This window comes from Lissotriton helveticus, chromosome 7, assembly GCF_964261635.1.
Source record: "Lissotriton helveticus chromosome 7, aLisHel1.1, whole genome shotgun sequence".
NCBI lineage: Eukaryota > Metazoa > Chordata > Amphibia > Caudata > Salamandridae > Lissotriton > Lissotriton helveticus.
The window spans coordinates 1551511673-1551538823 of NC_136068.1; the positions used below are offsets into that span (position 1 = coordinate 1551511673).

Genomic DNA, 27151 nt, shown 5'->3' on the forward strand with positions numbered 1-27151 from the left:
ATGTTAAGCGATCTGATACCCAAGGGTCAAGTCAGCGCTATATAAAACTCTATAAATAAATAAAATAAAACTAGTTGAAGATTGTGCTATCGGAGCAGACTTAGCAATGTCTTTCTTATTCATAGTCTGATTGATTTTATCTTTTATAACAACGTGGTACCAAACAAACTACAACAGCATCCTCTAGAGGCATGGTGAATGCTATAGCCCTCGTAACAAGGTCTTCAATATTATCATTTCAATTAACTTCTTAGTGAGAGGCCCGTATATTTGCTAGAAACTACTGCCTTTATTCAAACACCCAAGGTGGGCAAGTTTTATTTGAGAAATCTCTTTAGCCAATTTTCATTGTATCTGTCTTCTTACCATCCGTTTGGGTCTCTGCACCCAAAATTCTGGGGAAGAGTTACTAAGTTACTTATATGAACTCTTCTTCATTGAACTCATAAATAATCCAATGGACAAACCAGTAAAGTCAATGCAAAGAAAATGGAATTCAGGTTAAGGCTTCTACAAGATGCACCAAACTGTGAAAATGAAATACTTTCAAACTGCCAGCACACTACTTTGAGGGGGAGTGGAAAAGCATAGGTGTCTACAAGTGACAGAACATTTTTCCTCTTGGTGAGGCTTTGCTGCTTTTCTGTCCAGCTTTCATTATTTCTTCATCCAAGAGCGGCAAATAAAAAGAGTGTTTCAAAGCTTCATTAAAAAAACATGTATGTTCAGTTGCACATATAGAAAATGTTTTTGAGAAGTATTTAAAAAGAGAGACATTACTCTATGAAGAATATTCAAAGATCCAGCAAAGTGGAGAATATATTCAGGGTTTATGGATTTAATGAAGATGGAGACCTATGAATACATACTTGTAACTTTTTACCTTTTTTTGTTAATCATAACCTTAGAATGGCATTATTTGAGAGTAGAGGCTACTAATTCCCCTGTAGTATTATATTCTTCATTCATGGTTGTATACTATTAGGTACTGACTGGGAGGAGGGGGATTGTTATAGTACTGCGATTGTCAATCTAGTCAATTCTAAAGGGTTAAGTTCAGATATTCGTTTAAAACATCTATACAATCCTCATTTTTTGAAAGTTCAAAACATTTTGGTCCTCATCATCAAAAGATAGAAGCATAAAAACATTGTTAGACAAATACAGACATTGAATAATTAAAATATCTCAATTACCTACAAAAAAAAGATAAGAATTACATAAAAAAGTTGAGCGCACATAAAAAACACGCAAATGGCACTTAATTTCATCAAATAGCTGACACTTTACATCCGATTGCCCAAGCTATGTACCAAAATACAAAAAAACAACTGCTACATTAAGGCAGTTAAAGTCAGATAAGGAAAGGTAAATTGGGGCATAATTTCAAACAATTTCTAGCATTGTACCTCTAATTAACCAAGCTATGTGCAAATATTTAGAAACAGCCATAAGCACAATCGAAGCGTTGTCACTTATTCATGCCCTTTATACAGCTATACAATCAGCATGCCATGATAAAATGCTAATCAAATAAATTACCTAGAAAACCAATTTCATTTACGGTACAATTTCATGATAATACGGTAAAATATACTGAGATAAAACTAAATTCCCTGTCTTCTACTCTCCCCCATATTACACATTAAAACACTTTTCACTACATGAAAGTTAAAAAGTGGATGCTGTTGGGCTGGCCAATTCTGAGTTATGGATCTCATCCTTGTAACTTCGGCTGAAAAGAGCAAAGCACAGTAGTGGATTTCCTTACATGATGAAGTATTAAGATGCAGGCCTGCAACTTCTATTGAGCTGTCAACAGTACAGACCTGTGCCTTACTGTGTTTGGACTTTAGACCCAAAGTTCCTACTTAGTTATCCTCCTTACTTTAAAGCCTTGCTTCCTTGCCTACAAAGTCATCATAGCCTGATAGTAAAGGGACAAACTCAAATCACTGCAAATGTATCTAGCATCTCAACAAATCTCTCTATGGCAGAGAGCAAGCCTCAGGCAAAACCAATTTGTCAAGACAGAGATTAAGGTTATAAAAGCTTACACGTCTGGATATATCCTGGACTTGCAACGCTGCCCACATCATCAATGAAGGAGTAAATGGTCACAAGGTACAGGTTACCGGGGTTCAGGTCCCGTAAATAGAGGCTGGTCCTCTGAATATCTGCTGTCCGATTACCCAGTGGATAGTTCTGGCTCTCCCAGCTCACGCGGTACCAGTAAAGATCCTTAGCTATATCATCTGGGTCTTTCCAATGGAGAAGGAGGCCACGTTCACTGATGCTTGAGGCGGAGATATTTTCTGGTGGATTTGGTACTGTGGGGAGAAAAATGTTAATATAAGAAGCGTGAGTGTTAACAAACTAGAGCTATTGTAAATCATGAGCGCCTGTTGATCAATCTAATTCTAATAGGGGTCAATGACTGTGTAGTCTTCTGAACCCCTGCATGTCCTGTACCTCTTCTGAACCTGCAGAATTTACCAGAGGTTAAGGGCCAGTTAATTATGTACCCATTAGTAAAGGGGTCGGTGGTCTCAGCAAGCCTGGTATGGATTCCTCATTTGGTGAAGTGTTTCTGAAGCACGGGTCAACCTCATGCCTTTATGCCTAACAGCTTGAAATTCAAGCTTAAACTTATTGGAGTTTACAGGGTATTGCTGGATAATTAAGTCAAGGAAGCACATGCTTATTATAAGACACCCCCAATTATGACAACTTGAATTCCTTATTTACCCAATAGATTTTTCTGCAATTCCAAACTTTTTTTTCATATTTTCTTTGTTTTAGCATTTATTAATTGTTGATTGGCGCTATGCTGAGGTTGTTAATATCGCCTTACAAAATGCCACATCATAATGGAATGTATATATTTACTATTCTTAACTTCATATCCACTTACTTTATAGCTAATTATGATAAAGTGTTTATGTTGATATAGTGATTACGTTATTTTTGTAATGCGAAATATCGCTGTGTTATAGTGACCATCCACCATATTAAAAGTTATGCCATTTAAATGTCAATACATCTATTTTCTCTCCAGCCCTTAAACCATGTTAAGCAGCTTCTGCGTATCGTTAGCAGCAAAACTTCCACATGTCCAATAGAAAACCTTAACTCATGGGTCTGCTCATCTTTTTGCAAAATATGCTTATTGTCACTCAATCAGGTAATGCGTGACATTACTCTTTTTTTTATTTATTGAGTTTTTCCCCTTTTTATAGCATGTACAGGGCACATTAAAAAAAAACAAATAAAATTATATAAAATACATATATAAAATCAATCATTACATACATGCAGTAATCTACATGGGGTTGCATTCTTAAATCAAGACCTACTTACTGGAGAACATAATCATCTAACTACAATATAGTACTCAGAAACAGAAAAAAAAGAGACAGTAAAAACAAAAACAGCTCAACATATTGTCTATCAGCTAATATTTCCTTCTTTCCAACGAATAATCGGTTCCCAAATTTGTATACCCAGTTTCCTTCCCTTTTTCCCCTTCCTAGCATATATAGCAGATTCTAACTTATAAATTGAAAGTAATTTGGCTAACCATTGATGGTACGTTAGGGGGAGGGGATCAAGCCATGCCGTGGCTGTACATAATCTCAAAACTGCCATTGCTAAGAAAATAAAGCTTCCGCTCCGTATCTGCCCCTCCGCCTCAACTCCTAGTAATATTATTGTTGGAGTTAATACAATCTCAATTCCTAATGCATTGTTTAGAAAGTTCTCTATATCCTTCTTGGTTGATTCCAGATGAGGGCATGATGCAAAAACGTGTACTAAATCAGCCTCTAAGCTGCCACATCTAAAGCATCTAATACCTGATACAGCTCCCCATTGGGCAATTTTCGCCGGTGTATAGTACAGGTGATACAAGACTTTGTAGTGCTGGGATTGTAATGAGGCTGAGCACAGCAATTTCTGTCCCATATCTAATGATAGGGAAAACTGGCCTCGGTCTATATCTAAACCAGTTGCCCATCTATCCGCCCACTTTCCAAGTCATCTTTCTTCGAGTTTGATAATTCTACATAGAACCTCTTTTGTATAACCTCCAATATTGGATTCTTTGCAAAGCCCGCGGGACCCCCATTTTTTTTATTAATAAAGCTTCTTACTTGGAGATATTTAAAGAATTGTCTCGTATCTAAGCCATAGCGTGTCTGAAGCTCTGAGAATTGCATCATGCCTTGTGGACCTAGAATATCACCAATCTTCCGAATTCCTTGCCTCCCCACTCATTAAAGACTGTACCAGAAAAAAACCTCACTAGGGAGATTGGAGTTGCCTTCTAATCTTGTATAAGCATTATACTTCCCAATACCAAACCTCTTAGCGAATGACTTCCATATTTTATATGCTGCTAGAATAGTCTTAAATCTTGTCCTTTTGTAGTAACTTGGGTCTGTAAATTTCAAGAGAACATTTTCTGCCTCCGCTCCCATAACTAATCCGTAAATAGCTAATGTACCAAATTCATCCTGCGCTTCTACCTCTGCTCCTCCCAATAGACCCACCATATATTGTAATGCTGCTGCCCAATAATATAACTTTATATCTGGTAGCGCCCATCCTCCCCTTTCACGTGTAAGTGCCATAAATCTGAGCGCTCTCCTTGTTTTCCGCTTTACCCAAATGAACCGATTGATCATATGTTCACGGGTCTTAAAGCACTTGTTCTCGAAAAATAATGGGACCGCTTTGAATATGTATAGAAATTTTGGCAGAACCATCATTTTTACAATATTTGTTCGCCCAACAATTGAGAGGTGTAGGTTATCAAGTCTATCTAATCCCTTCCCTACTTTAGCAATTATTGGGACTATATTTTTTTCCACTAAGATATCGAGCTCAGCCGTAATATTTACTCCAAGATACACCCCTGTTTGAACCACACGAATGTCATTACATTGTACATAAGAGTTTTTAATTATCTGTGTCTTAGATGTGTTTAAAGCGTATCCCGAAATACGGCCAAACCTCCGTGCCTCAATCTCTAGCTGCCCAATAGCCTCCGTGAGATTTGGTGTGATCACTGCCACATCATCGGCATATGCCAGGATCTTGCATTGTCCCAGATGTGTGGGCAAGGGAGTAATTCTCTCGCACATCTCTATCCTACGGATTAATGGGTCCATATACATTGCGAATAAAAGCGGGGAGCACGGGCATCCCTGCCTCGTGCCCCGCTTAATCCTGAATTGTCGAGTAGAGCCTGCATTTACTCTTATAGAAGCTACTGGATCAGTGTATAATGTCTGTATTGCTCTAATATATCCCTTTTTAACCCCTGCCCTTATTAAAACATGCCACAGATAGTCCCAGGAGACCCGATCTAAAGCCTTTTCGGCATCCAATAACATAACCGCCATCGGGTCTCCTGTGACCTCCGCGGCATCAAATAAGGTGATAACCTTGCGCGTATGGTGTGTGGTGCACCTTCCAGGAATAAACCCGTGTTGGTTATTACTTACAAGGTTTCCTATTGTTGTAGCGAATCTCGTTGCCAGTGCCTTAGAATACATTTTAGTGTCAGTATTCATTAACGTAATCGGTCTATAAGACCCCGGCTCGGTGGCAGGTTTTCCCTTTTTTTAAATTAACACAATATCCGCACCCCCCATGAACCTGGAATAGATTCCACTGTTTGGGCTGTCTGTATTGTCGTAACTAGATCCTTTCCAAGTATTTCCCAAAACGTTTTTATAGAATTCAATAGGGAGATGGTCAGGGCCAGCAGCTTTCCCTGAAGGGAGATTTGCTATAGCTGTTTTAATCTCCTCTATTTCCAAAGGTTCTTCTAACCCTTCTGCCTCCACATCTGTAAGTCTTTCAACTGGTATTTCCTGTAAATACTCAGCTATTTCCGTAGGGTCAGTAGGCTGCTGGTCGTCGTATAGTGACTCATAGAAATTCCTAAATACTTCTCGTATTTCCTGCGAATCCGTGTGTAATCCACCAGTTATATCCCTAATTTCCCTTATCATTCCTGATGCTGCTATTTGTCTAGTACGTATGGCTAAAACACAACCTACTTTCTCGCTAAATTCATGGCATCTCTCTATTTTGACCAAAAAATTCTTGGCTGCCTTATTCGCAATGTCTTCTTCTGCCTCACTATTTGCTTTCATTACCTTGATAAGCGCTTGATCCACTAATATCCCTGTTAATACACATTGATGTAACTCCTCCTCAGCGTCTATGGCTGCCTTGACTAATTCATTATTCCTGAGCTGCTCCTGTTTACGCTTAAATGCGCTAAAGCTGAGGGTCTCTCCGCGGGCACCTGCCTTGAAGGCATCCCATACCATCCCGACAGCCGCACTTCCTCTATTGCTCTCAAAGAAATCTTTCATCCACTTTGACATATGGTGTATATACTTGTCATCCTGTAGGAGCCCTCTTTCAAATGTCCAAACCCTCTCAGTTCTAATTCCTGCTATCGTTTTTAATGTTAAGATGAGGGGATTGTGATCGCTGAGAATTTGAGGAAGTCTATCTATCTTTAAACTAGAAAGCATTGGATTTGGTACAAAGAAATAGTCTAACCTTACACAAATTTGGTAATAAGTATATCCTTTTTGATCTGATTTTCCCCCACACATCTGACAAGGTATTATTCATTAGTAAATTAGATAGTGCTTGATGTACTCTTTTTTTTCTACCTTGATATCTACCAAAGGAGCCTACCCCTAGCCCATCCGCCCCATTAATATTGAAATCTCCAGCCATAATGATACGAGGGGCAGATACAGCAAGTTCCGTATCCAGGAATTCTAGGATCTCTGGATCGTTCTCTGTTGATCCATATACAACCCCCAGGGTTGTTCACTCCCCCTCAATCAAACATTCAACCATTGCCCACCTCCCCCACTGATCTTCCAATTTCTTTCTGACTATGACATTCTTATTCTTTGACATTATTGCTACTCCTCTAGTTTTGGTACCTTGCCTAGAGTATACTAATATATGAAAGCCCATCTGCTCCAGCAGGTGCACTTGTGAGGACATGCTATGGGTTTCTTGTAGGAATATAAAATCTACATTCATTTGTCTTAATGCAATTGAGACCCTTTGTCTCTTCTGATAATCATTTAACCCGCAGACATTACAGGTTACAAATCTAGTACCCATAATTTTTTTTTACTGTTTTTCCTTGCTGATACATCCATAAAAAAAGCTTATAAACCATTTTGGTTCTGAATTCTCCAGATTTATTTGTTTACCACAATCTCCTATATGTCCATTTTGTTCTTGCATTATATTGTGCCCTGTACACCTCCCCTCCCCTCCCCTCCCCAGACACCCCACCCCTGTATGCCCACCCCCCCATACTGGCAAATAGGTCCGACGGACCTATATCTGACAGCCGAGACCCCCTGGGTTGTCTCGTCTCTCCCCTCTCCCATCTTGTATCATATCTCATCTCTTTTTTTATCCCTGACCCCCCAAGCTTAGTGTAAAACGTGATAAAAAATAAAAATAATATACTCTAATGCACTCTACATGTTTTGCATATCTTGCATCCAGTACTCGGTGTATTTTCAGTACGTAATGTTAATGTTGAACCTTACTACTTCTACCGAGGTCCCTCCCTCACCGCCACCACCTGCTTATTCTGCTCCCTATTCTGCTCCCTGTTCTCTCTAAGAGAAGTGAGGTATTCTTGAGCCATAATTTCGGAGTAGAAAACTCTGACATGCCCATTGAAAGTTACTTTAAGGCGCGCTGGAAACATTAAGTAAACCTCACAGCCTGCATTCTGAAAAGGAGTTATCAACTGCCTCATACGCCATCTCCTCTCAACAGTGGCGTGGCAGAAGTCAGGGCGGGCAAAGAAAGATATGTCCTTGTATGTACGCTTAGATTGTGGTTTCGCCTTGCTCATTATTTCCTCCCTTAGCAAGAAATTACCTACGTATACCAAATTGCACGTGATTTAGTAGAAATGTTACCCCTTCTCTGTGTCATTGGGAACCTATGGGCTCGCTGTATCTCACTTTCCCAGTTCCATCGGTCCATTTCCGGAAATGCCCCTCTCAGTAATTCAACCACAAATGCCCGCACATCTTCCCCCTCCTTCCCTTCCTCCACCCGAGAAGTCTTATATTATTGCGTCTCTGTCTGTTTCCAAAATCTTCTAATTTCCAGAGCACGTCTGATGATGTCTTGTCTTGTTCCTGTTTAGTTTCCTGAAGCTTCACCACATCATCTTCGAGCTTCCCTGTCCTTTCCTCCACTTCTGAAACTCTATTAACCACCTCTGCATACAATTTATTCATCTTTTGTAATGTACCCTGTATTTTTTTGTTAGCATGTTTTGCTCTCCGGCTTTCAGCCCTAGCTTCACCCTGAATTTGTTTTAGGGTTGAGAATAGTAGGTCAAAATTAAAATTACCACCTCTCCCCCCTGCCTCCGAGTTAGGATGCTGTTGACCAGTAGCTCCATCTTGATATAGCTGTGAGATGGCCGAGTAATCCCAATCAAGTTTCTTGGCAACTAATTGTCGAGGAGAGCTTCGGGGATTTTTAGCGCTGCTGCATAATCTAGTCTTATTTTTGTTCTTATCTGTCCTCCTTGCACGTCCTCTGCGTACAGTCTCTTGGTCTGTTTCAGAAACTTCTTGAGCCGAATCCTCGTTATGACTCTCAGGAGAGTGTGGTATATAAATAAATAATACCGGATCTAGGTTTGACTAGGCATAGCAATAACAGATAGCTCAATAAATAAGAGTCAAGATTCGAGGTAGTAGGAGTTTGCAGGTTTATTACAGCATAAAGGACAGGAACAGGACAACCTGCATGGGAATAGGATGGCAGGGCCCGGCAGCTGCCGGGGCTGGATCTGGGACGAGCGCGCTAACATTTAATAACAATACACGATCATATATACTAAAACAGTTGCATTACAATACATACGATAGGCGGAGCAGTGGGTGGAGCAAAGGGTGTGACGCGTAGCAGTCGCGAAAGATAAGGGTGAAAGTAGGTGTAACAGGGCGTATACATAGACATGTGATGCAAACGTAACAGAATATGTCATGAATGGGGCGGAAACATGGAGGGGCTACCTAAGGAGCCGGGACCTCTAACCTGATGGTGCGCGCAAACTGGCAATGACGTATTACTAGGAGAAGCTGGGGGCTACGAACTCTGTGCTAGGAGCAGAGACTGAAGTCTGGAGAGTCAGGGCGACATGTACCTAAACAGTATCTAGTATCTGATGTTTAGAGAACATGTTGATAGAATCCAAAAGCTATCGGGGTAAAGGCTAACAGACTCTAAGACTGGAGCATGCATTATTCTACATGTAGTGCGTGATGAAGAATATTAAATGATCATTAATACAGTATTTCTCTAACATGGAGACGTAAAGGCTAGACAATGACGGAAACTATTGATGCGGTTCAGTAGCTTAGGAATGCAGAGAAGGAGGGCTGGACTGATAACTAGAATCATAACATACTCTTGGCAGACTCAGAGGCAGAGCCAGGCTGGGCCAGGCACTGCGAGGCAGGAAGTAAGTGAAGGGTCGAGGATACAGGTGGGGGCTGTATCGCTCCTCAGCGAAGCTCAGGAGACAGAAGCTGAATCTAGTGTCCGGGCCCTTTTGAGGCCTAGAAACGGGGACTTTATAATGAAATAACGTGCACACTGAGAAACGTGGCAACGTAACTTTACATAGGCCTGATATTCGTAGTATTCACGAGAACTGGAAATAGACATACTAGAGATCGACACAACTGTAATTGCGTCTTTAATCGAACATGGGGAATACATATGCATATTAATCATGCACAGATAACATATGATGGAGGACGCGTAGGGACACAGAACATGGCAAAATTTACTTTTCCACATTCCCTCCTTGTCACTACGTTTCCATCAGGAAACATCAATATTCATGATACCATCTATCATTTCATACAGTATCATTTGCTCGTCTCGAATTTTCTTGGAACGGGATTTAGAACGGGGCTTGGGACTAGGAATACAAGAGGTAGCACAAATGCCGCAAATCGCAGGGCCACATTGTATACAGAGGCAGCAACTGAATATGATCGCTACTGCAATACCTAGAAAGGACAATACTTTCCATCCCCAGGCGGAAATTATATTCCAGAACCAACCGGACCATGTCCAGGTGCCTGGATCTTGGTGTAACAGATGGGCAATTTTATGGAGTCTGGTTATAGCTGAATAAACAGACGGCGCGTTATTTGGAATGAAAATGCAGCAACTAGATCCGATGACTCTACAGGCCCCGCCCCTATCGGCCAATATGACGTCAAGGACGAGACGATTCTGTAAAACGACAAATCTCATAGCAGATTGCTCTTCGGTTAAGTTACCTAGAGCAGAGGCAGTCTCATTTACTACAGCTTCAAGGGTTCTGGTTAACCTACGGATTAGCTTACTGTTCTGGATGGGGCCTATAAAAAAGAAGAAACCTCTATTGAAATCTGTATACTGTTCTAGAGCAGTTTCAGTATAATCGACAATTGGGGACTCAATCTCCCTTCTATGTCTAATGTGTACTAGATGTGTGTTTCTATGATAATCAGGTGGGGCTAGGAAAACAGGTGGCAGTAGGAAGGCAATGTAACAGGTTCCCTCCCAATCGAGGGGCAGACGAACATATGCGGTTTGACCACAAATAAAATAAGAATGACGTGAAGCTTTGAAAATAGATTTCCCACTGTCACTATACTTGACAATAGTAGTACAATCGCTATGTCCTACATGTACGGAACCATTATTTCGGACACATAATTCGCCTTTGACTGGTAATACTGAAATAGCAGGTAAGTCTGGAGTGGAATCAGACTGAACATTCAGGACCATGAAATTCGAAGAATAATTACCTAAATTGTAAACTTCGTTTTCTAGATCTAACCCTGTTCTGTGGGGAAGACCTTGCTTGTCTGGAAAACATGTACTGTTAAGAAAAGACATATCTGTTGAGGATGACGTTAACGTGGACCATGCTCCACACGAACCATTATGTGAAAATGGATAAGGAAAGAGTGGCAGAACTCCCTTCGGTGTCTGGAAAGGGGGGAGTCGACCACACACCCAACAATTAGTGGCATTGCTGGTCTGGTGTGAGTAATGTAACATGCGGATAAAAGAATTGTTACGCATAGCGAGGCGGTAAGAGAGTTCATGAGGAGTCAGATCACTAAACGTGTGCTCTACTGTAACATTATTAGAAGACTTATTTACATGAGAAACTGGAAAATACAGATAAAATGCATAACTGGTGCAGGAAATCATAACACTGAGAAATAATATGAAACTTAGAAAAACGATACATCGGATTGAGTTTTGACTAACTCTCTCACTATGGGGGTCTATTTTATACATGTCAGAAACCGGTCTAACCGTTTCACCTAGGGGAGGACTTAGACAATCAAACTGGCTGACTTATTTTACTAGACCTTAACTTAAGTTTATACTCCTGTTGCGGAGTTTTCTCTAACAGGGAAGGGTTCGTAGCAATGTCTTTTGCGGGACAGTCCTTAAGAATAGTACTTTGACAGTCCTTTAAATCCTCGGAAATGTTCTTTGAAACTGGTTTCAATCCATAAAATTTTTTGATGTGCGAAAGATGCACCCAGCCTTTGCGTCCCTCCAACTTCACGGCTGTACGGGTGGCCAGGAGGACCTGTCGGGGCTCCTTCCAGCGAGGCTCCAGCGGACTTGAGCGATCAAAATTTCTCACTAAGACCATGGATCCGGGAACGATTTCATGCGGTGCCACCTCGGTATTGTCTGGAAATGCGGCGGCAACCTGTGAACGACAAGAGTGGAGGGCAGACATCAAGGAAGCTAGGTAATCTGTCAGCATATTACTTGAAACATCTGTAATACTTCGAGGTCTAGGTGTACCCCACATGTTAGGGGGGCGGCCGAAAACGACCTCATACGGGGACGGACCTGATCTGGAATGTGCGACCATGCGCATATAGAACAGGGCAACTGGCAGAGCTACTAGCCAGTCCACACCTTTCTCTTGACATACTTTGGCAATGCGAATTTTCAGGGTCTGATTATGTCTCTCTACGAGACCGGCTGCTTCAGGATGGCGTACACAATGGAACTTCCACTGGTACCCTAACAACAGGGAAACATGTTTCATTAGCTCAGATGAGAATGGCTGGCCGTTATCAGAATATACGACTCTAGGGAGTCCATAACGGGGGAAGAACTCACGAACCAACTGCTTGGCAGTGGTCGCGGCTGTGTAATCTGGAACTGGATATGCCTCCGTCCATCTGGACAAAGCGCATACAACTACAAGGACATACTTGAAACCTCGACATCGCTCCATCTGAATGTAATCCATTTGGAGGACTTCAAAAGGGTGGTCAGGAGGCTGGAATCCACCTTGTTCCACCGGGACACTTTTACCTGGATTAAACTGACAACATATCATACAGGTACGGACTTTCTGCTTGGCTGCAGCTCGTAAATGCTTGTTGAACCAAATGTTCTGGATACTGTCTAACATTGCTTTTTCCCCTAAATGTGCTGGACTATGTGCGGTATTAATAATGACTTGAACCATAGAGTCGGGGAGAAACCATGTGGCTCTACCCTTCGTTAACCATCCCTGATCTGTCTGGACCCCTCCTTGTTCGGACCATTTCTTGATTTCTTCAGGAGTAGCATGTAACTGTATGTCTATGACATCTTGTGTAGGGTCCTTAACTGTCATACATGTAGTCGGATCTGGAGTGTGTATCGGTGTCTTATTAACTGGAATGTCTGGTGTCTGAGCTGTAAGCTTGGCTGTGCGATCTGCTAGATCATTACCTTGAGAAATAGTGTCAGTAACTTTCGTATGTGCTTTGCATTTCATAATAGCAATGGATGTTGGTAAGTGTATGGCATCTAACAGAGCCTGAATAAGGAGACCATGCTGAATCTTGGTTCCATGAGAAGTCATGAAACCTCTCTCCTGCCAGAGCACTCCGAAGTCGTGTACAACTCCAAATGCGTAACGTGAATCTGTGTAAACATTAACTTTCAGGTTCTTGGCGTGTATGCAGGCTTGAGTCAGAGCTACTAGCTCTGCTGCTTGAGCAGACAGGGTGTCAATACGGTGTGTTTCAATAACTTCAGTGTCAGTAGTTACTGCATACGCGGCTACTAGTTCTCCTGTACTTGTTCTCATGCATGAACCATCCACATAAAGTGTCAGGTCGGGATCTGGTAATGGAATGTCTGTCAGATCTTGTCTTGGCTTAGTCATAATGTTAACTACTTCCACACAGTCGTGTGTGGCAGGATTTGAATTTACTGACGGTAACAGTGTGGCAGGATTTAGGACGTTGCAGCGTCTGATTTCTATGTGTGGCTGAAACAGTGTCAATTCATAACCTGTTAAACGTGCAATTGTCAAGTGCTGAGTTTGTGTTCGGTTTAAAAGAACTTCCACAGAGTGTGGAACTTGTACTGTCAGGGAGTGTCCTAAGACTATGGAATCACTTTGTCTGATAGCTAGTGCTGTGGCTGCAACTGACTTGAGGCACGCAGGCAGAGCCTGGGCTACAGGATCTAATGTGCTCGAAAAATAAGCACAGGGCTTGTATTGTCCTGCTTGATCTTGTGTGAGAACAGATAATGCTGTACCTTCGCGTTCAGTGATGAAAAGTGTAAAAGGCTTACTGTAGTTTGGTGTAGCTAGAACTGGAGCTTGGCATAGGGCTTTCTTTAATTCATTAAAACTAAGTGTATGTTCAGATGTCCAAGGGAGAACAGTCGATACGGCTGCCTCCTGTGTCGTTAACTGTATCAGTGGTTTAGCTAGAAATGCATACTGAGGAATCCATTGTCTGCAATAAGAAGTAAGGCCAATAAAAGCACGTACCTCTTTCTGGGTCTTTGGCTGAGGAAGACTCGCTATTAACTGGATACGGTCGGGTGTCAACTGCCTACCCCTCTTGGACAGTAAGTGGCCTAAATAGATCACTTGCTGGACACAGAATTGAAGCTTAGAAGGGGACACCTTGTGCCCCATCTCGGCTAGGAAATACAAGACTGTAAGTGAGGCTTGCTCGCAAGCACGTTCAGAACGGGCTGTGATCAGTAGATCATCGACATACTGGAGCAGGGCAGTATCAGTTGGCATGTGAATATTGTCTAGTTGTCTCTTAAGTGCTTGACTGTAAATACTAGGACTTTCTGTGAAACCTTGAGGAGCGCGTGTGAACATATAGCTCCTTCCATTTAAACAAAATCCGAAAAGAAACTGGCTGTCCGGATGAATGGGGACACTGAAAAACGCGTTCTTGAGGTCTATGACTGTAAAAAATGAGGCTTCGGAATCAATGGCTGTCAATAGGGAAGAGATATCTGGGACAACTGGGTACTGGGGAATAATGCATTTATTAAGTTCTCGAAGGTCAATCACTAAACGATATACTGGAGGTGCATTTGGATCAGTACGTTTCATGACAGGAATGATCGGAGAACTACATACATTGGAGTCGGTTTCTACAACTACTCCCTGAGCCATGAGCTCGTCAATAATTTTGGATAAGGCTGCTACAGCCTCAGGTGGCAGTCTGTACTGCCTGATTCGTGGTAACACTACACCTGGCTTGAGAGTCACACGATGGGGTGTGATTTGCATAAAGCCAACATCAGTTGGACCTTGCGCCCATAGATGCTGCGGAACATTAGACAATCTCGGATCAAAATCTCGTAATACATAGTGACCCTTGAAGTCACGTAGGAACAATCGTATTCCCTCTGGGGAACAGCATATAACTGCACCTAATTCTTTCAGTGTTTTAATGCCTAATAGATTCTCTGGACATGACTTAGTAAGTAACAGATCAGTAGTGCGGGACAGTGGACCTACTTCTAGGGTAACTGGCTTTGATATTTCATTTACAATAGGTTTTCCTGAAAATCCAAGGGAAACATTTCTAGAGCCTGAGAGTGGAGCCCCTGGAACTTCGGCGTGACTTATAGTGGTCCTACTTGCCCCTGTATCAATCAGAAACTTTCTGTCTTTCCCTAATACTTGACTATGAACATAGGGACCCTCTTGATCTACAGGTATCTCGATGAGAGGCAAGCCTACCTCCCTCTCTAGGCTGTTTCATGAATACGGTTGATACTCTGGATACTCGGACTGAGCATACTGGTACATCTGCTGTGTAACATGCTGTGTTGCAGCAATAGGCTGCGGTACAGTAACTGTCTGTTGGGCATTCTGTGGCTGAGGAGTCTGTGAAACTTGCTCTTGTCTGGGCGGACGTGGTCTTTCTTTAGTCTTACCGGTAGCTATGTTGTGTTTCAGAACTGCACACTCGTTTATAAAATGACCTGGCTGTTTACAATAATTGCAGTTCCCTTTAACGGGAGCTGCAGGATGACTGGCTTGATTCGGACCCCTCTTCTGACTGTCTTGAGGAACAGATTGTGCAACTAGTACTTTCATTTTCGTGTCTTTCATACGCTTTCTCTCGTGTTCTTGCTCTTCTCTGATTCTATTCTGGTGGTATTGAAGCATCTGTAACATCTGGGACGGGGTATTAGCTTGCCAGGTACTTTCGACTTTCAAAACTCGATTCTTAACTTGTGGACTTGAATTCTCGACTAACTTAGTAACGAAAAGATGAGGGTATGACTCGCTACTCGTCTTGAGGCCACTGTTTATAATAAAACATTTTTCAAATCTAGAGTAAAAATCACTAGTGTCTTCGTCTTGTTTCTGTTTACATGCTGAGATTGCATCCCAGTCTTCCTTTTTAGTTGCTAATAGTCTGGGCAAAACTTGTATTAACAGTTCAGGTAATTCTTTACATTTATCTCCAAGACCGGTACCTGGTACTCGTGCCTTATCTTCAGCTTCTAGAACTGCCCAATCGATCTTTTTCTCTCCCACCTCCCAATCTTTTTCTTTGAGTTTCTCATATACCCCTGCGGGCAACAGAACCTTTAGCATTTTAATAATATCTGGATACGTGTATTCTCCCATACGGAGCATGTCTTTTAATTCTCGGTGGAACCCTGCTGGATCTTTATCATGACAGGGAATTCATTTTTTCATCTCTAAGAGTTCCATCTTTGTGATAGGGGTGTAAACAAACACTCGTTGCATTTCACCACCCTCTGTCTTAACTGGATGCACTTCTCGTAACGGATTCTGTCTGTCTATGTAAAAGGGTTTACTTTCTGGGGGTGAGACATGAACAAAATGCGGGTTCAAAAACATACTATATTTGTGGCGCTGTTCTAGAATGACACTAATTAAATCAGTACCTAAACCTTTCCATTTATACTGGAGTAACTCGTTCAGGACATCATGTAACGGACCTGGATCAGAATGTTGACCCTCATACAATGTAATGAGGTGCTGGATCATATACATACCCGCCAGTCGTTGCTCGGCTGGGGGCAATTTCAGAAACATTTGTGCCACTATTTCGTCTGGAAAAGTGGTAGAATCAGTAATCCATCGGACTGCTGATCGCACTAGTTCTTGTTCATGCATAGTACTTAACTCACTATAACCGATTCGTGATTTCAGAATATGGTCGGTAGCTTGAAATACTTGTTCTAGAGAACCTTGTTCTGGTGTTGGACGATGGAAAGTTGACTTGTGTTCTAGGCGTAAATGGCGATCTGGAAATCTAGATTTTCCTACATACGCTATTCTGGCGGGATTCTCGTCCTCTACCTCTTCCGCAGAGTCATTTTCTTTCTCGCTTACTTGTGCTGCCTTACGTTGATCATGTAACCTTATTATTTCTTTACGAATTTTCTTGTACATACTCTCTATACTACTGATAGTCTTGTGCTTACCCTCGGCTATATTCTCACTCCACTTTGTCAGGGTTCTCATTTCGGCGTGATCTTTGGTCGGATAATCTTGTTCCCTTATTAGACAATTAATCAGAAACTTTAATATCGTGAGCTGGATCTCAACTTTCCTTTGAGACATGACGTCACTAATACTTTCTGGATCATCCCCTGTACGGATGAAACGGTATATTCTGTCTAGATCTTCCTTCATATTCGGTAAAGTGACCAAGTACTCTGACACCTGCCTAACACGCACGGAAAATATAACCATACCATCCTCGCCTGGAACTGGATCATAACAGCATTCAGTAAGAGCTCGCCTGATTTCTGCAATGGACTGATATTTAGGCGTACGCTGTAACGCACGTTCATGTAACTCGACTGCTCCTGGACGTCTATTTGGCGGCGGGGTCTGAGGAGGACCTCCTCCTGCGGCCCCTAAACTGGAACCGTCGACTGACACTCTTCGTACTAGTGCGGCGGGAAATTGAAATGCGGGCTGAACTTGTATGGCGGGCTGAACCTGGGGGACCGTAGCAGGTACTGCAAGGGGTGCCCCGGTGTCTGGAGGAGCAGGAAGTGCCTGATTTACAGGGACTGGCGGAGCGGGATTTGCATATTCCGGGACTGTGTCGTCCAAATAGGACGAAATGAAAATATCAGCTGCGGTCGGTTTGTGACGTAGCTTGATCGGAACTAAGGGTGGCGGAAAATTACTGGATGCCTCCGGGGTCGCTTTTGGCAAGCCCTCGGCAAGAAGAGGATACATACCCTTAATGAGGGCGTTCCTCTGTCTGTCTGACTGTTCGGTTTTAACTCGTTCACCTATCTCGATTAATTCCTTTTCCTGGGCTCGTTCTAAGGATTCTCGACTTATTTCTGACTTTCTGATTTCTTTTTCGGTTCTTTTATGAGATTCTTTGCGCCATAACTCGATGGCGTCTTTCTGTGACTGTCTGGCTTTCTTTTTCCATAATGCTTCTTCTACTCTCATGATGCACTCGGCATCCCACGTACCTGATACGGGCCATCTATACTTTTCTTCTAACTCCTTGGTATACTCTACCCATAAATCTAGATATAATATGGCGCTTATGCCATGCTTCTGATACATAAAATGACCTGGACTGTCCCTAGGCGGGACAGGAACTGCTTCTTCTAGCAGACCCTTTCTAGTTTTTAACTGACGTAATCTCGAAAAGAGGGACATTGCAAACTTGAATCTGAACACAATACAATACACGAGGAACAATAACAATTGAGAAAACAATTCAGGCATACCACGACATTGAAAATACATTGAATAACATTATGAAGCAACAGTTCGGACAGAATACTACCTGGAACACTGAGAACAGAAACACATGAATTTCTCGAGAACGGAACAGGCTAGAATTACTGGATGCGCTGCTGAAACAGCACGGAACATACCGGTCCCATAAAGGGACGCATCAAGACCCGTATCCACCTAGGTGAACACTTCGTTTCAGATCTGCGTACCCAGACCCATCGGACCAGAGACAATTTAGATTGACCCTGTCTAGATACTACCCCAGCAACGGTACTCACCGGGCAGCAAGAACGGAAGGCCTCGGACTGGACTGGACTGCTTCGACGCCGGACGGACGAACTTCGGACTTCTGTTACGGGTGGGCCTCCGGATACCTCGGACCTTGGACTCTCGGCTTGGGCTCTGGTCGGGACTCGCCGCGTTCCTCCACCGTCTCGTCTGGATGCTGGACCGCCACCTCCGTCTCCTCCGTGGGCCTGAGGGATACTCGAAGCAGAAATATCTGCACGTGCACGGTATGGTTCCGTCACGGCTGCAGAGGGTCAGGGGGCACGCGTGGCTTCACCGGCGCGTGGGGAAAGGGCAAGTCCCTATTCGGGCGCCATTATGTGGTATATAAATAAATAATACCGGATCTAGGTTTGACTAGGCATAGCAATAACAGATAGCTCAATAAATAAGAGTCAAGATTCGAGGTAGTAGGAGTTTGCAGGTTTATTACAGCATAAAGGACAGGAACAGGACAACCTGCATGGGAATAGGATGGCAGGGCCCGGCAGCTGCCGGGGCTGGATCTGGGATGAGCGCGCTAACATTTAATAACAATACACGATCATATATACTAAAACAGTTGCATTACAATACATACGATAGGCGGAGCAGTGGGTGGAGCAAAGGGTGTGACGCGTAGCAGTCGCGAAAGATAAGGGTGAAAGTAGGTGTAACAGGGCGTATACATAGACATGTGATGCAAACGTAACAGAATATGTCATGAATGGGGCGGAAACATGGAGGGGCTACCTAAGGAGCCGGGACCTCTAACCTGATGGTGCGCGCAAACTGGCAATGACGTATTACTAGGAGAAGCTGGGGGCTACGAACTCTGTGCTAGGAGCAGAGACTGAAGTCTGGAGAGTCAGGGCGACATGTACCTAAACAGTATCTAGTATCTGATGTTTAGAGAACATGTTGATAGAATCCAAAAGCTATCGGGGTAAAGGCTAACAGACTCTAAGACTGGAGCATGCATTATTCTACATGTAGTGCGTGATGAAGAATATTAAATGATCATTAATACAGTATTTCTCTAACATGGAGACGTAAAGGCTAGACAATGACGGAAACTATTGATGCGGTTCAGTAGCTTAGGAATGCAGAGAAGGAGGGCTGGACTGATAACTAGAATCATAACATACTCTTGGCAGACTCAGAGGCAGAGCCAGGCTGGGCCAGGCACTGCGAGGCAGGAAGTAAGTGAAGGGTCGAGGATACAGGTGGGGGCTGTATCGCTCCTCAGCGAAGCTCAGGAGACAGAAGCTGAATCTAGTGTCCGGGCCCTTTTGAGGCCTAGAAACGGGGACTTTATAATGAAATAACGTGCACACTGAGAAACGTGGCAACGTAACTTTACATAGGCCTGATATTCGTAGTATTCACGAGAACTGGAAATAGACATACTAGAGATGGACACAACTGTAATTGCGTCTTTAATCGAACATGGGGAATACATATGCATATTAATCATGCACAGATAACATATGATGGAGGACGCGTAGGGACACAGAACATGGCAAAATTTACTTTTCCACAAGAGGGTGAAGTGATATCTGGATCTGTTTCAGAACCTTCACTGGTAATCGAGTCTGGATCTGAGCTCTCCTCCCCCTCTTCCTCCTCATCATCTTCATCATTACCATTATAAAAACATTCGTCGCTAGGTGAGGCCATAACTTGTGTAGGAATATTCCCTTCTTGTAGATTACTCATCGAGTTCGCGGGAGCATTCTCGGTTTGTAGTTGCGCATTGTCTATAGTACTTATATTAATGTCCAGCATTTCTACATTTGCTTGTGCCGTCAACCCTGCAAGGGCTGATACATCCGCCTCCACTGTTATTGATGTAGCCTCTCCCCCAGCTCCAAGGATCTTTTCGATAGGCTGTACTGCATTTTCATTGTTTGCTATAATGACCATTTCATTATTTATACCAACCCCATCACCACAGAGGTCATCTCTCAATATAATTATTTGCTTCCCAAAACTCTGTTCATTAGGCTCTAAGACCCCACTACCGGTCGAGGGCTGCACCATATCGTCATCACATACCTTTGATGTCCTCCTTACTATGGCCGTATCTGTCAGTGCAGTACCAGCCGCATCCACCATTACATCCATGTTAGCCGGTTTCATGCCTGCGTCCGTTCTCAGCATCTCCCTCTCAGAAGCCGACATCTCAGGCTGCGTTACGGACGGCTGCACGCTGCTCGCAGTCCCGCCCTCACAGCACGGCTCACTCGTAAAGGCTCCAGTATCCGCTGCTTCTGTAACTTCAGTGACTGCTTGCATCGGGTGCAGGTAGGTTTGCTCCGGTGTTTTCTCAGCGCGCGTTCCGGTCACGGCTGGAGTCGAAATCAGAGCTGAAGCTGGGAGAGGGGAAAAGGACTCCATTATAGTGGGTTGACGAAGGGCTGACTCTCTCCCCGCTGGATCCGCAGGTACTGGTTGCTCCTTGTTATTATTTTTCATAGCAGGTGCCTTTCTTTGTTCCAGATCCATTTCTTTTTCTTTTCTTTTTTGTGCTTTTAGTTCCTTCGCCGCCTCTCTGCGCATCTGCGCTTTCGATCTCATCTTTGTCCTAAGATTATTCGCCGGTGCTCCAGGATCACTAGAGGTGACATCCTCGTCCTCACCTCGCTTGTCACGATCCTCTCGATGCTGTCTATGTTGCCTTGGTGATTTCTGCAGTTTCTGGGCCATAGCTTGCACCAGCTTACTCCAGCCGGATCGGCAATACCTTGCAGTACCTGAAAACAGCAGATTAGCGTTCCGAGTCAGGTTTTTCTTATCTGTCTGCCTCAATTCAATAGAATGCAGTGAGCACTGAATCGAGTCCGTCCATTTAGCCAACACTCCCAATAATCCGAGCATTACGTTATATTTTTTCACTCGTTGGTTTTCCTTGATTCTTTTTTCCGCTCTTTTTCTCAAAAGCTTCAATTACATCAGGGTCAGGGTCGAGGGACCATCACCATCTGGGAGAGAGGAGAAAGCGTGACTTTCCCCTACGGCCTGCTGGCGGCCATCTTGCCGTTTGCCTCGTGACATTACTCTAATGATATTGGGGAAGATTTACAAGAAAAAATCGCATTTGTAGAGATTTGTCAGTTTCCCTGCACCAACCTGCAATACCCGTGCGCCACAATGGAGGCGCCGTATTTACAATACGGCGCACCTTGGCGCAAGGCTTGACAGATGCATCAGAAATTCTGACCCATCTGTTGGCCCAAAAGTCATGCATAGCAGGAGTCGTGTTGCAAGCAACCAACACAAGTCCAGCAATGCATGGGGAGGTGTCTATAGTATTTGTACTGCGTCATTCCTTATGTCTGCTTCAAGCAGGCGTCAGGTTTTGACACAGTGGCATCCTAGAAATGGCGAAGGTAAATCTTGTAGATTTCACTGTGTCACTTCTATGAGGCTTTCCTGCATTGGAATGCCCACCCTGCATGCATTATACCTGACTCAGGTATAATGTGACACAAGGCTTTACAACGTTATGCATCTCCCTAGATGCGTCACTTTGTAAATTGGTCACATTGTTTTGCCGCCGCTGCATCACAAAAGTGATGCAACGGCAGCGCAAAAGTGTTGCAAGGAGCTTGTAAATCTGCCCCATTGTGTTTATATTCTTACGGAAAGTTATAAAATTTACCCAGAGGTCTATGCCTTGTGATGCGGCCAGATTTATAGTTTCCAGAAACTCACCTGAAACAAGCATTTACAATGCAACGGGCTCGCCTTTGCAAAAGTTAGAGCTATTGGCATTGTAAATGTCAAACTTTTTATTTATGTGTTGGTTTTGAAAATAGATAAATAAATGGCATTGTCATTTCCAATGCCAATCGCTTAATCTCTTGCAAATGCGCGACCTATTGCATTGCATTTCGCTGCCTGTGCAAGAAAAGTGTGGGGTGCAGGACGAGATACAACAGGATGCATGCATATTCCTCTAACAAGAAAAGCAATAGTGCTGGGGTTTGACTTCACTAAGTGTGAGGGGGTAGAGGAAGAGGTGCGGGTATCCTCCACGGCAGTGGATTGGTTGGGGGGTAATTGTGCAGTTATCCGTTTCTGGACTCTGGGATATATGCCATTCTAAAGGATGCCCAGATGCTTAAATGTCAAAGCCTGCCTGGGCCGTGACCGCCTTATTCAGCTATTGGGGTCTGAGACCCCCCTCCGCCATGGCATGGTGTTCTTTCGACCAACAGGTGGGAACTGGGAGGGGTGGTTCATGAGCTGGGGTGGAAGGGTGTCAGGCCTTCTCTGCCAGGGCCTCCCTTAGCTGTGACCTCCTTGTCCAGGGAGCACGTGCGCTCTCAGGCCCCCTCCTCCGGCGGTGAAGGGGAAGCCAAGGCCTTTCCGCTGCCTCAGACCTGCAGGAAGGCAGCTGCTCCCACCAGCTGCATGGGAGATGTTTTCAGATTTCTGAAGTCTGTGGCCTTGTGCCCGGGAAAGGCTCTCGTTGAGAAGAGAGACCGAGAGACTGTTGGAGGGAAGTGCCCTGCAGAAGCGGGTCTGAGGAAGCCACCGGGAGTGAAGATGGGGCAAGGAAGAGAACTCACGATGAAGGGCGGCAGCCGCATGGTGACATTTTCGCTGGATGAGGGGAACCCACGGGGTGTAAGAGATGTCGAGGCGGCAGTAGGGGCAAGGGATAGGATATATTGGCTAAGAAAGATAGACTATGCGGTATTGGCAAGAGGGTGAAAGAAAGATGGAGGTAGCGCGTGGATCAATCACGGTCCCTAGATTTTTTGATTTTAATTTTTATCTGAAATGCTTGAGGCCCTGTTGGGGCCGGGATACCTCTTTTCAAGCGGTAAAGCCGCCTGCTGATCAATGGATGCAGAAGAGCTCGGCGGGTCCAGCGGTACTGCAGGAAGCTAACGCACACCCCCAGCTCGCTGCACTGGATCACGAAGGTGCAGCGCATAGCTCATCGGGCGCTTCCAGTGTGATGTGTACAATGCAGGGTTCCCGCGAACGAGAGCACGCACAGCTCGCACAATGAAACTCACACAATGAAACCTGCCATAAACGCACGATCTTTCACTAAAGGCAGCCGCATACTGTAACAAGCGCTCGCCATGACACAGCCTTTTGTCTTTTAGCCCTGTCCCTTTCAGACTGACTTCCTGCTGACGTAAAAGGTTTCTTATCTTCTTTATGGGGCCATCTGTTTCGCCCCATGAAGAAGATAAGAAACCTTTTACGCCACCAGTAAGTCAAGGAACCCAGTCAGAAAATGACGGGGCTAAAAGAGAAAGAAGTACGTCAATAGGACCTCTTTTCCAATGGCTGGCCACCGTTTAGCATGAAAGGTGATGCCAGCCAATGGAAAAGAGGGGCGGGGCTTAACCTTGCTAGTGAAACGTACTCAGGATCGTTAAATCTCACCAGCGAGACTGTGCATGAGCAGCCATCGCGAGCCGAGACCTAAAAAACTGAGAACAGGAAGGAATGCAAAGGCCAAAGTATCACTATGGTAGCAAACGAACAGTACAGGGTTCCAAGAACAAAGCTAGATTTATTAAGAAATAGGGTAAAAGTAAAGCAGCAAAGCATGTTTTGCTAATTAGTACATTTTGAAGTGTCCAGAGGAGACGCCTGAGGATATGTATCGGCACAAGAAATATCAGACAACAGTAACAGTAGAAATAACAAATACAGAGAGTGAGAACAACAAATGAGATTTTAGCTGCAAGTTACGAGTCCAAACTGATAGCAAAATGATGTAGAGAGATGATCACAGGATGTCAGCTCATGCAATATTTTGAGAACTGTTTCTGAGTTCTGTCAGCAGATGTAATTACGGGAAAGTAACGTTTTAGGAGTGGGGATTTATAGTGGTTAAGTGCAACTTTGTATTCGGATTACCATTCGCTGAGCACAGCAAGGCAAAACATCAGGCACTGCTAAATGAATACAGGAACCAGCACATGCTTGCTTAAGAAAAACAGGAGAACATTTGATTTCAGTTTCTGCAAACGGCTTAAGACAAATGATGCAGTAGACACCAAGCTGGGTTTGGAGGGTAAAGACAAAAAAGGCTACAGAAGTCATTGCCAGGTCTGTTACTAAAGCGCAATGATCTAGCGGCTTTTGTTTTGGTAAAAGAAGTTTAGTAAAAAATATTGTCAGGTAGGGGTACTTCCTTAACTTTTTTTTTAAACATATTTTTATTGAATTTTTAGTACCATATACATTCACATGTCTTGGTCACATTAGTGTAACAATCTGAATGGTCCGTGAGCTTTGTAGCGTTGTCCTTTGACAAAACACATAATTGACCTTACATGGCGGATATTTTCAAAACCTCCCTCATACCTCCCCCCCTCCCTCCTCCCTAAACTATGGTCACACTCCATACGCAGCAGCATCAGTAATACATGTACACCCCATTTCCATCTTAACCAAAAGGTCAAGGTAGAACACAACTTTTCATACATTATATACAGTATAGACATTATGTGCCAAGGTATGGACTGTTGATGGTATGATCCCTTCAGGCATAGCTACCTTCTAAGCTGGCATATCAATCTCTATGGACTTAAGCTCTTCCAACATAGCCCCCCATTCCAGTGCTATCGGCGTCTTCTTAGTCCTCTCACCTCTTCTCTACGTAGTGCTGCGCCCTCTGCAGTGCCCCACTTCAACATTTCCGTAATCCAGGTGTATATCTCCGGAGGTTTACTAGACTTCCAACGCATCGTGATATTCCTAACCGCTAGGAGCAGTGCCAGGTCTATGAAGCGGTATTGTACCTTGTGTTTCGACCTGTGCTTGTGTAATGCTAGTAGACATTCCTCCACTGTATCTCGTAACGTGAGATGAGCCGCCAGCCCTGTAATTTCTCTTATCCTGACCCAATAGGCTGACAGCTCATTACACGTCCACAACATATGTAGGAGTCCCACTCCCTCCATGTGGCATCTAGAGCAAGAGTGTTGTGTCCCCGGGAACATCTTATCCAACTTCTCTGAAGTCAAATAAGCACGGTGTAGTACCATGGTTTGGATAAATTTGAACCTCGAGTTTCGGGATACCTTCCTGGGGTGTTCCAGGACCACCGCCCATTCTTTATCCGTTATTTCCCTACCTATCTCCTCTACCCAGGTCTCACGTAGGGGATATAAGGGTATCCTAGAATGTGTGCTGATCCCTTGGTAGAGCCAGCGGACCAGGTGCCTTCCCCTCCCCATGTAGTGTACCATCTTTACCAACTCATTTTGGTCTGGTTCCTGGCCCTGCTGCGCCCAGTGTTTCTTAACATATTGTAGCAATGCGGCATGTGTCATAAATAAGGTATGGGGTGCACCCGTCTCATGTACAAACGTGTCATGGTCCAATAGGACCCCATTACTGAAAAGGTCCGCCACTGTGGCGACGCCAGCCTCCGTCCAGGGTGTTATCCTGCGTTTAGTGAGTGTACCTGCGGTAAGCGGAATGCCCATCAGTGGGATGTTACCCACATACGTTGAGGCCGCCCTAGCGTATTTCAGTGCCGCCTGCCAGCACCTAAGCGCGGTATCTAATAAGGATGGCAGATCTCTCGGAAGCTTTTGTCCGGGCAGCAAGAGAGTGGGCAGTGCACCTGTATGTACGTCTGTATCAGTGTATCCTATTTCATGTAGGTTACGCCCCACCACCCAGTACGATAACCATTGTAACTGGCAGGCGTAATAATACGCCCGGAAGTCCGGTACTCCTAGCCCTCCCCCGTTGGTTCCCACTTGCATTTTTTTCAGGCTAATGCGTCTCCGTCCCGTACCCTATATTAGCTCCACAAGCATCATGTTCAGTGTTCTGAAAGTAGATAGTGGCACCATAATAGGCAAATTCGTAAAATAGTAGAGCAGGCGTGGCAACACGATCATCTTTGTTATTGCAACTCTCCCCATAATGGATAAGGGCAGCGATGTCCAAAAAACAACGCTTGATCGCAGGGAGCGCACCGCCCTATCAAGGTTGCCCTCCAGCATGTCATCTGGGGTCCTATAGATTTGGATACCTAAGTACTTAAATGTAGTTGGAGCGACCTGCAGAGTAGTATCCCCAAACTCCACTTCCGTGGCATCCTCGTTAGTTACAAAAAAGAATGCATGTGATTTGGCAATGTTAACCGCTAGACCAGACATGGTTTCAAAGCGTCTGAACAGATCATAAAGTGGGGCTAAGGGTTGACGGAGGTCCCGAAGAAAGACAATTATTTCGTCTGCATATGCCGAGAAAAGGTGTGTGGTGTGTCTGGGTGTTATTCCCATATGCGGGAGGGTCTGCCTCATTTCTATCTCAAGGGGTTCCAGAGCCAATATAAAAAGGGGTACTTGCTTAACTTGAGGCTATTTTATCAATATAAAATAAAATATGCAACTAATTATTTCAGGAAAGCGAGTACGCTTAAATTAAGCAGAATAAGAGGAAAAACAATCCTGCACAGATGAAAAAGAATAAAAGTAGTGCTAAAAAGTTGCAGTGGGTGAAGCAATGACATTTCTGCAAAACCACAGACCGAAATCTAAGGTAATGTCACAGGCTCCTTGTTCTCTGAAACGATTAGCGACAAATGACACCTCAGACACAGGATTTTTTTAGAATCTTTGGCTATAGTGGTGTTCAGTGTATTAGATATGTGCAACAGAACATACAGGACCATGAATTTCAGTTTTCATAGTCTCCCCGCTACTCCAACATAAAACTCTGACAAAGCAATGGCATTTG

At 43.9% G+C, this 27151-nt stretch overlaps 1 protein-coding gene across 4 annotated transcripts in view; it reads right to left on the reverse strand.

The window, feature by feature from the left end:
- LOC144770486 (uncharacterized) overlaps nucleotides 1-27151 on the reverse strand; it is a 369390-nt gene that overhangs the window by 51662 nt on the left and 290577 nt on the right. For 3 of the 4 annotated variants that reach the window (XM_078655027.1, XM_078655030.1, XM_078655028.1), the window contains one exon: nucleotides 2058-2330. The exons of the other annotated variant lie outside the window; for it this stretch is intronic. In XM_078655027.1, the coding sequence (XP_078511153.1) occupies nucleotides 2058-2330 (273 nt within the window). The remainder of the gene's footprint in view (nucleotides 1-2057; nucleotides 2331-27151) is intronic. 4 annotated transcript variants of the gene reach the window in all.